The sequence below is a fragment of the Anopheles darlingi genome, chromosome 3, assembly GCF_943734745.1.
Source record: "Anopheles darlingi chromosome 3, idAnoDarlMG_H_01, whole genome shotgun sequence".
NCBI lineage: Eukaryota > Metazoa > Arthropoda > Insecta > Diptera > Culicidae > Anopheles > Anopheles darlingi.
Window position 1 is genome coordinate 47,149,542 of NC_064875.1, and position 10,000 is coordinate 47,159,541.

The 10,000-nt window shown below is 47.6% G+C and overlaps 1 protein-coding gene across 3 annotated transcripts in view; it reads right to left on the minus strand.

Annotated features, from left to right (window-relative positions):
• Positions 1-3,261: 3,261 nt before the first annotated feature.
• LOC125958381 (uncharacterized) overlaps positions 3,262-10,000 on the minus strand; it is a 33,402-nt gene continuing 26,663 nt past the window's right edge. For 2 of the 3 annotated variants that reach the window (XM_049691673.1, XM_049691672.1), the window contains exons 3-12: positions 9,426-10,000; positions 8,866-9,363; positions 8,647-8,779; positions 8,205-8,576; positions 7,798-8,118; positions 7,522-7,705; positions 7,288-7,447; positions 7,085-7,211; positions 5,947-6,101; positions 3,262-5,869 (exon numbers count right to left, since the gene is read on the minus strand). The exon at positions 9,426-10,000 is cut by the window's right edge and continues 1,517 nt beyond it. In XM_049691673.1, coding sequence (XP_049547630.1) covers positions 5,669-5,869; positions 5,947-6,101; positions 7,085-7,211; positions 7,288-7,447; positions 7,522-7,705; positions 7,798-8,118; positions 8,205-8,576; positions 8,647-8,779; positions 8,866-9,363; positions 9,426-10,000 — 2,726 coding nt within the window. In that variant the 3' untranslated portion in view covers positions 3,262-5,668. The remainder of the gene's footprint in view (positions 5,870-5,946; positions 6,102-7,084; positions 7,212-7,287; positions 7,448-7,521; positions 7,706-7,797; positions 8,119-8,204; positions 8,577-8,646; positions 8,780-8,865; positions 9,364-9,425) is intronic. The other variant, XM_049691674.1, reaches the window with a different exon arrangement.

The following is a 10,000-nucleotide window of genomic DNA, read 5'->3' on the forward strand; positions in this document are numbered from 1 at the left end:
AAAGTTTGCTGATGTTGCCTGTTTCCGATATGAGAGGGAATGGGCTCTGCCTTATTGTACACAACCGTGCCTTTTTTACTGTCCTGACACATCTTACTAAAATGGCATCAAATGTGAGGGAAAAATCTTATTGTCCTATATCAGTGATAAGTATAGTCGTCCGGCCAGCTGGGATCGTTGGGCATGACACTCTTTGTACGATTAGTTTCGCCACGCCACACGCACACAGACACACACACACACACACACACACACACACACACACACACACACACACACGCACGATGCTTTCGTAGAGAGTAATATCCTCATACAGCGGAAGGTGTTCTGCTGTGCCATTCCACACGGTTGTGCCCTGCTTATGGATAGTTAGAATGTCGTCGTGCTGCAGCGGCAGCACCACGTGCGTGCTGGTGCATAAAACGATATGCTTATTGTCTCGTTCTGTATATGAAGATATACATAAAATCTATCATATTCTGTTCTCTCTATTTGATTCGCGGGAATAGTTTGTGGATTAGCGATACTCTTAGCTTGCTAGGATTCTACTATCATGCTAACATATCATACACACACACACACTCACACACTCGTACAAACACACACACATACATACGCACACACAACGGGTGTAGTCGATAGCTTTCATTAAAAAATGAGTTTCCAATCATAAGCACGAACGAGTGGAATGTGAGAATGCGGTTCCTTCGGTGAGATAACACAAATAAAGTATGAGTGTTTGAAAAAAGTATTTGAAATGAAGAAACAACCAGGCGACTCCATCAAAGTACCAGGCGACCCCATCGACATTGAATTCGAAATGTTCCGGTCAGTATTTTTTCTCGACTATAATGGAAAGAGAGGTGGTGTCGGCGGTAGCGCAATCGAGTGTTAGATACGTGCACAAGCAGACCTTGATATGAATGAATCCGAGATTCTAGGGGCTGTCTAAGGTACTAGGGTACAAGGGTTCTCCAAAACACTAACACCTTCATTTCCTGACTCTCTTTCTCTTTCTTTATCTCTCTCTCTCTCTCTTTCTCTCTGTGGATGCGGATATGCTGAAAGCATCATCCGTTCGATATGGATGATACATCGCCCTTGTGCTCCCGTGCTACTGCTCTATGAGTTAGTTAAAGCTGAAACCCACGCATATGTTTGTTATGTTTGATCTGATTTCGTTTGCTGTCTCCTTTTGCTCTTCCGCTGTTTCACACAGCTTTTCGATATAAATATTTATATATGTATATATTTTATGCCCCCATTGGGGAGCGTTGCTGGATGTGTTTTTACTGACTTCATGTAGGTCCAGTTTGTTCGCTTCAACATGCAAGCAGGTCCAGGTTGTTTCGGCAGGAACCATGCAACAACACCTAAACAGGGCAAACCAAGGTGTGAATATTGTCGAAGTTGTTGGCTATCTATAGCCGATGTTCAGTGCCGTAGCTGGAAAATCGTGGAAGCCATACCCGTGCCGCTACCGGAAAGTGCTACAATGCCGATTGTTTGGTTTGGTGGCGTGTGAATGTGTGTCTCCCTACCTTAAAAGACTCTTAGCCTTTCCTTACTCTTCTCAATCAGAATCGATGCGTTTCGATAGAATACGTTAGAACGGTAGTCGTGTATAAGGTGTCTTAGAGTTGCTATCCCAATAAACTGCTGGTTTAATTCCGCAAAATTCTCGGATGTATATGTAAATACATATATCGGTCAGATATGTGTGCACTAAGTTCGACTACTTCATGCAATGCGGTCCCGGCTACCCTGGAAAGGTGATCGGATCCGCACCTACATCATGGTGGCAATCGTCGTCGTTGTTGTCGTCTTCATCGTCTAACGATCATTGAAATAATGAAAACCACGTTACAGTGGCATGTCCCGGTACACGGTACCACCACCGCTGGAGAGGAATGCCCAGTGTTTTGCTTCGCATAAGATTAACGTTTCACTCCGTAAGCCCAGGCGCTAGGATATCGAGCTTCTTGTGTCTGTAAATCGCGAATCAGGATTCGGGTGGATACATCTTTGAGTGTGTCTTCTATTCTTATGATCTAAATTCGGCTAGGGGGATCTAGTGCCCTGTAGTGTCGCCACACCAGCCAGGTTGTATAAAAAAGTGCTTGGTTTTGTGTTTGTCCCACCAGCTTGATAGTGAGCCCTTGATGGCTAGCCAACATGCATGTTGTTTGTTGGATTTTGACGTTTGAATTTTCCACTTTTTATATCAATGTTTTTGATTTCTCTCCACTAAGCTACAAAACACGCTCGTACACAATATAGCTTTGATCCGGATTTGTTCTGCGTGCTGTATTGAAATTCTCCTTCGTATTTCACGCATTATCTGTCTCCTTTTCGATTGCATGTATGCTGTGTGTGCGCGTTTCTAGCAACTTTCTGGGTTAATCTATTTGAGTTTGAGCTAGAAATAGACATGTGAGAGTATGCGTAATTTTCCTTTGATAGCACTTGTAGTTCGCACTAGCGTTCGCAAATTGTACGATTGTTCGCTAGTATATTGTTCAGGGTGTACCTATATATAATAAAGATCTATCATTTTCATTTAGATAAAAAGGTTCTACGGTGTCATTTTCATTTAGATAAAAGGTTCTGTGTGTCTGTTTGATATTTGTTCACGACATAACGGGCTAATCATTCTCTCGTGTAATCTGCCGACTATCTGATAGCGGAACCATCTAGCTCACATCAATAGCAAACTCGTCCTTATACTGCCGTACCTGCCTACAGATACAGCTTGTGAATATGCTTCATTTTTTACACAGGACACTACGCAGTAGTACACATGCAAACACTTACATTGAGACGCTCACTCACTAACCACTGGGGCACGGGGGATGCGAAACCAGGATGGTTCCCTTGCCCACCCTTTCTCGAAATCATTTTCAAGTTTTATTTCTCATACTTGTTCGTTTGCAATGCGGCAAAGACAACACCGTCTGCCATCCAAAAGATATGTAATGTGTGTAGAGACAAGGGTACATGGATAAAAAAAACAACGGAAATAATCTTATCTGCTAGGAAATTTGCAAAAAAATCTTGTGTATTTTTTGTGGATAGTGGAGGATGGGTATCGATACGTTCGGATACCAATTCGTCGCTTATGTTCCATCTTACGTGCTACATATCTGAGAATATCATCTCCAGATTTTCATTTTTTTATTAGATCGCCCGGTAAATCCTGGTAAATGCCTCTACAGAACCCCCCTCCCCCGCCCCCTCCGCACCACCACACGTACAGCGTGATTGGTACCATGGAATTAATAGAAACTCCAGCATATTAATGTATTCCATATTAATATTATTGGCTCTCGATAGCATTATTGTCCATGCACCTTTGCCTAGTCTTGCCAGTATAAGTAGTATTTTGTTTTAGATAATTCTGCCTCGGCTCACTCACTTCTGTAATTGCCCTGCTTGAGATAATTCTAATAACGTTTTCGTGGGCTCCTGGCCTATCCTGGGTCAATTTATTGTCTCTCGGTTGCTATCTCACTGTCCGCTCAGTACGAAGTAATTGATACAAAGTCGATCCACTTGGTGGACCCCTTGGATGTATAATGATGGTTACACTAGTTATAATAGTTTGCAGCCCAGCTATCGTAATGTTGCGTACGATTTGCGTAAATTCCGTCATATGCTACCCACATATACTGTCTGCGTCGTCTACTATAGGCGCAGAGCGAACACAAATCCCACTGCCCATGCACACTGGCGTGGCAGAACTGAGTAACTCGATATAAGCACGTTGAATGTAAATAATGTAACACTTTTTAATGACCCCCAGGAGCTTGCCGTTTTAAGGGGGTTTCCTGTGACCATATGTTCCCTCGCTTCCCTTTGCTTTCATTACTCAACAATACCGAGAGGTTTTCCCTGCTGCCTTTCACCCGTTAAATCTCATTCAAATGCAACAAACAGCTCATATCTCATCCATCCAAACCAGCTGACCGTGGGGTCACCAATAAATAGTATAACCATATTAATGAATTAGAATCTCGTTTTCTCTTGCTCTACCCTTTTGTCACTCTGTAGATATATAAGTTTGTTGGTGAGTCTGAATGTGTGTGTGTGTGTGTGTATGTGTGTATATATATAAATACAGTTCGTCATATAACGGCTCTCACACTGGTACAGTTGTCGAACACGAATTTAAATCTTTTTCAGCTGCTATCATAACATCCCTGAAATGCTTTCACGTATTAACCGTGGCCGACCGTTTCTTACACGCAAATCGTACCCACAGTCCCTGCCGCTAGGATCTCCATCAACGGATTGCAAAGATCTTCCAGAAAGATGGGAGGAGACGGTGGCGGCAATCGATTGATTCTAAAAATTCTCTTTTAAAAATATTTTCCTTGTCTTAAAGCATACCCTCGAACGGACATACACACACACACACGCAACTGGTTTAGCAAAACGATTCCAATTCTTTCCCTTTTACCAGTAACTCAATCATTGTGAGCGGCACTACTTCATCCCCGATCATATCATTAACCAAAAGACTATTGATGGTTTCATTTACTTATGCTTCAGTGTTTTAGGCTTATTAATGAGAGTCACTGTTCAACTTTGGGAATTCAAACAACATCACTAGCTGGCTGCACGAGTAGTATGTGGAAGCTGTTTTTGCGCTGCAAAGTCTCTCTCCTTTGAAAGGAGGATTCAATGTGTGTGTTTTTTTTTGGGGGAGGGAAAAGGAAACAAATTGGGATCTTCTTAAACATACTCAGCGGTAAAACCCGGTAGCATTCCTCTACAGTGTACGAATAACATTACAGTTTAGGCTACTATTGTAAACATATATTATATATACTTGACACTGTTTGCCCTTCGGTATTCACTCTGCATTATTGTCACGTTGTTACGTAGTTTCATTGTGTGATTGAGCTTCGTATGTTGTGCAGTTTATTGTCTCAAGTTACACGACTCAACGAATCGATCTTTCCCATACCGTTGATTACCCGGCTGGTGGCACTATCTTTTCTAGGACAAAATATCTGTCACCTCCCCCTGCTCGGGGAGGAGTGAATGGTGCGTGAGTTTAACGTGTGCGTTGGTTGGTTCCTGTTCCTTAAAAACAAAATCCGAAACTCCCGCTCCCTCCATGTTTCTTATTGTCATGTGTCCTTTCACCACATTTCCGGTTCATCGTTTTGTGTGTTTAAGGTCGAAAGAACTCGCCAATTGCTGCTTCCGCCCATGATTGACGTGTGTGGTGGAGTGGATGCGATGGAGCAATATCCTGTTGAGAGTTGATCCGCCCATTTAGGCTGTTCAGGTATGCGAGTCTAATAGTTGTTGTTGGTTTACCAGTATCTGTTGGTTTACGTTCCACGTAATCTAAGACTTTCTAAACTGCCCTTCATCCATTTGATTTAGTTTGTTTTAGACTCACAGATGTTATACCAACTGGAATTGGCACATGAAAGGGCAATAAATCGTCCACAACAACGTTGCATCCAGTATCGGAGGTATTGTTTACTTTTTTTGTTGTTGTTGAAGGATTTTGATAAGCATTCCACTGGCTCCCAAAAAGGTCTGTCCTTCTCTTCCGTTTCGGTGGAGCAAATATGCTACGCAGTTGCAGTGCACCGGCTTCCAGGATATGCTGAACTGAACGCTGCCCAACCTGTACAAGTCGGCAACCAACTTATCGGCCAATCGTGTCGGTTTGCAGTACGGAGTGGTTGTTGATCTGCGCCATGATCCACGGTATAAACTTGGGCACGTTAGCATAAACACCGGGTAGCTTCGGATGGGCACAGCGGACGCCCCACGACACGATACCACCGACGAACCAGCGGTCCTTCTCGTTCGGATACGGACACAGCAGCGGACCCCCCGAATCGCCCTGTGAATCACAGCCGGAAGATGGGAAATTGGATCGAATGGTCGGAAAGTAACAACCGAGTTGTCCAGCCAACCTACCTGACAAGCATCACGACCCCCTTCCTGGTAACCCGCGCAAATCATGCCCTCGGTCACGTTAAACGTTTCCAGCCAGTCGATACACATACTCCGGCTGACGATCGGTACCGTTACCTCGTTCAGGGTCGGCTCGTACGACGCACCGTTCGGTGTGGCTGTGTATTGGATTGTAAGGGAACAAAAAAAAAAAAAAATAGACATGAGGATATGCCTCAGCATTCGGGGGCATCCGTAATCCATGGAATGTTATGACATGCTTGCTGGTTGCTGGTCAAACTGATATCTCCCCCTCTGGGCCCTGCCGCTGCTAACCGAAACCGATCGTTCCATTCGGCATTTGGATCCTACGGATTCCCTCACGATTCTGTTCCGCCATTGTTCGCGGGGGATGATGGTCGGATCGGTCTATTTTTTCTTTTTTGTATTGGAAGCTGAGGTTACTATTTGAAAGGAGGGTTGGGGGGGTGGGGGGGTGGTAACCGGGTTTCCCCACCGGAAATTGAATTTCACTCATCTATTTCCAATCAAGAGAATAGCTCTGTTTAAGAGTAACCGTCCACCACCCTTTCCTGGCTCTTTAACCGACTGTTCCGTTCGGTTACTGGACCGCGATAATAGGAGGGAGGGGGCGCATGAACCGATGCTAGTTTTCCACAACAAAAAGGTAGAAGAAGTAGAAAAGGGGAGCATTATGTTGGCAGTACAACAACAATCACTGCTAGCTGGGGCTCCTGCCTTTCACTTTTGCTATCGAAAATGGATCGATGTTCCGGGAATGTTGGCCTACCACCGGCCGGAGACCGTTCCATGCAGTCAGGTGGAAACATCGATACACGCTCTGGCACTCTCGCCCCTAAACGTTGCTGCGATAGGGGCCGGGAGCGAACGGCTTTAATTCCCGTGATACATCAAACCAAAGTGGGCTGGTGAGAGGTATCTGCTGTTCGAAATCTTTCATCAAAATCAATCAAAGTAAACATTGGCGCCATTGTGTGGTGAACCAAATACACACAATACACGCCACAATGTGCGCCGTAATCTTTCACAATGGAAGCATGCATCCTTCCTCAGTTCCGGTGTGATTTGTCGTGTACGGGTACCCCGTGTTGGTGTGTCGTTTAGTCGTTACAGTACTTACAGTTTCGTTCCTCACGCTTGCCCCAACCGACGACGGTACAGTTGATGCCGGTTGGTAGCTCGCGGATGTGTGGCGGTGGTAGACATACCGGCAGCAGATGCTCGTGGAATGCAACGCGCGTCGCCAGCTGCGACGGAAGACGAAGTCAGGTGAGTGAGTCGGTAAGGATATGCTTACTCGTCCGTTCATTCATGTCATATTACCTGGAACAGGGCGATGTCGTTGTCGTGTGGTATCAGGAGGTTGTAGAGCGGGTGCGGTATTACCGTTTTCACCTTCACCTTTTGGCTGTAGTAGGAGTGTGAATGGCGCCTCGTGATACCCAACTGGATCGTCCAGTCGTTGACGTTACGCATCGTCTGGCTAATGGATCGAGAGGAATGTATGCGGGTGATATGGTACAAACGAAGACCGGACCTGAATCGGACAATACTTACTTCCCGATGCAGTGTGACGCCGTCAGTACCCACTGGTCGGCGATCAGTACTCCGGCACAGTAGAACACCTCCTCCGGACCACCCAGGATGGCAGCAATGAAGGGCCAATCACCCGGGTTTGATGTCAAACCGCCGACGATGCGCTTGGTTGCCTTGTACTTTTTGTTCGGTACCTTACCGCACACTGTGTTACCACCCAGAGAAGACGGAATAGCAGAGAGATTTTCATTATGGACGTAACGAATGCTCATCCCTCGACAGTTCAAGCAAACGTACCAAAGTTGGAGCAGGTAAGCTCGGCCACTGGGTAGCGCGAGTTAATGTCACAGCTGTTAAACTCCTTGATCAGATTCCATTCCTTCTGCGCCATGCGCCACAGCGACGATGCATCCTTGGTACTGACGAGCGTCCGGTTGGAGCCACGCATCGCCGTACGGCTCGAGTTGACCGAGCTGTAGCCGAGCAGGGAGCAGATCATCGTCGGCGAGGTAGCTGGATCCCAGTTCTTCACGCAGGCCGGAGCCCACTGCTTAAGATCGGCCTTGTACACCTCGAGCGTACCCCGTCCTAGGTCACCATTTCGCTCACTGAGTCGAACTAAGCGACGAGCGACACACAGATGCAAGGAGAACAGTCAATAGTCGCGCCGCGTCTAGCAGTGGCACACATGAAATAGTACTTACTGCAGTTTCTCTCATCCTGCCCGAAAGGACAGTCTCGTACGCCGTTGCAGACGTGCTTTTGGCTCATGCAGCGACCCTCTCCACAGTGGATTTCATCATCGGCACAGAACTTACACTGAGCCTCATCCGTCTGGTCCTGACAGTCGACGTGACCGTCGCACTTCCAGTCCGTCGGTATACAGCGCCGCTTGTCACACAGAAAGCCAGAGCAGGAGATCGGGCGCCGGGACCGTATCATCGATTCCTTGTATTCGGCCATCCCGACGCACTCCTCCTGATCGGAGACCGCATTATTAAAGACCTCGCACCGCAGGTACTCGGGCAGCTCCAGGCCAAAGACGTCAAAGAAGAAGCTACATCGGCGCATAGTTTCTGCGGGTACGAGGAGTGATCCTGAGATGGGAGCACATGAACTGGCAAAAACGGTTGGGTAGGTACTTACCGGTACACAGATTCTCACACGGCGGTACGGTAGAACCGGATTGACCGCATTTAGGCACAAACAGAGAGCATAAGAACAGTGGAACAAGCTCGTAACACTGGACATCGACCAGCGCCTCGAACAGATCGATTTCCTATCGAACGGGAAGAGTAGAGAGAAAGAGAGAGAGGAGATAAACTCCAGCCACAGGGTGGACAGAGTGCTGCATGTAGTGCTTACGATCTGTGCCTCCAGCTGGCCGAAATGACCGATGTAATTCGGAAAGACGGTATAGTTATACGGGACCCTGTGCTGCTGGCAGAACTTGACGATGACGGGTAGACAGATGCCGGGGGCCGGATTCCGATCACCCCGGTAACCACCACCACCACCACCACCGCCGAATGTGAGCTCGTAAGCCGGACGGCCAGGATTAGCCAAAGCCGTGGAGGATGAGGCTGATGAGGAGGAAGAGGATGATCCACCGTTCGATGCCACATTGATGGTAGAGATGGCCGTTCCACCGTTTGCCTGAGTTGAGGCAGGCGCGATGGCCGTACGAGTGATCGTCTGGTTGACGAACTTGATCGTCGGATAGGCGTTAAAGTACGCGGCTAGACCACCGGCAATTGCAAGCAGTCCGACCGCATTGAGCAGTATCTGGCATAGGCGGAACCGAAGGCGTCCACTGGTAACGTAGGGATTCGAGTTTTTACGGGCCTTCAGTATCTGGAACTTCTGTGGAAAAGGTCAATACCATCGAATACAAGTGATTGGAGCCTCGGGGTAACCCTTCTTACCTTATGCTGGAGACTCACGTTCGAGCCGTTGGAGAGCCGCACGATCGTCTGCAGACTGGCCGGGGTCGAGGCACTCTTGATGATGGGCGCCGTACCATTCGCATCCATCGACGGCGGCGACAGCGTCTCTTTGGCGATTTCGTCGAGGTTGCGCGCGATCGGTTTCGATACCTTGGGCATTTTGGCGGCGTGGGACAGGAGCGGCGCTTCCATGATCTTGGAGTTGTAGCTCGGGCTGGACGTTTGGCTGAAGCTGTCGCTCGAGATGCTGGAGTCCTGCCGCATGCTTACCCTCGGCGGTACGGACCGTATCGGTGGCGGATTGGAGGCCGAACCGAGCGCATAGCTCTCCGCGATCGTACTGGTAACACTGGTTGTCGTAACGGTAGTTCCAGTGCCTCCTGCACTACCCCCTCCTCCTCCACTGCCCATCGATGATGGACTGCCCGTACTGGTGGTGTTGTTGCTGCTGGTCGTCGGTGTGATGATGTTGGCTGCATTTGGCGCAGCATCGAGATTGCTCATACCCCCACGAATGGACGAGCGGTGCAGCTTGGACGAGTGCTGTAGCAGCG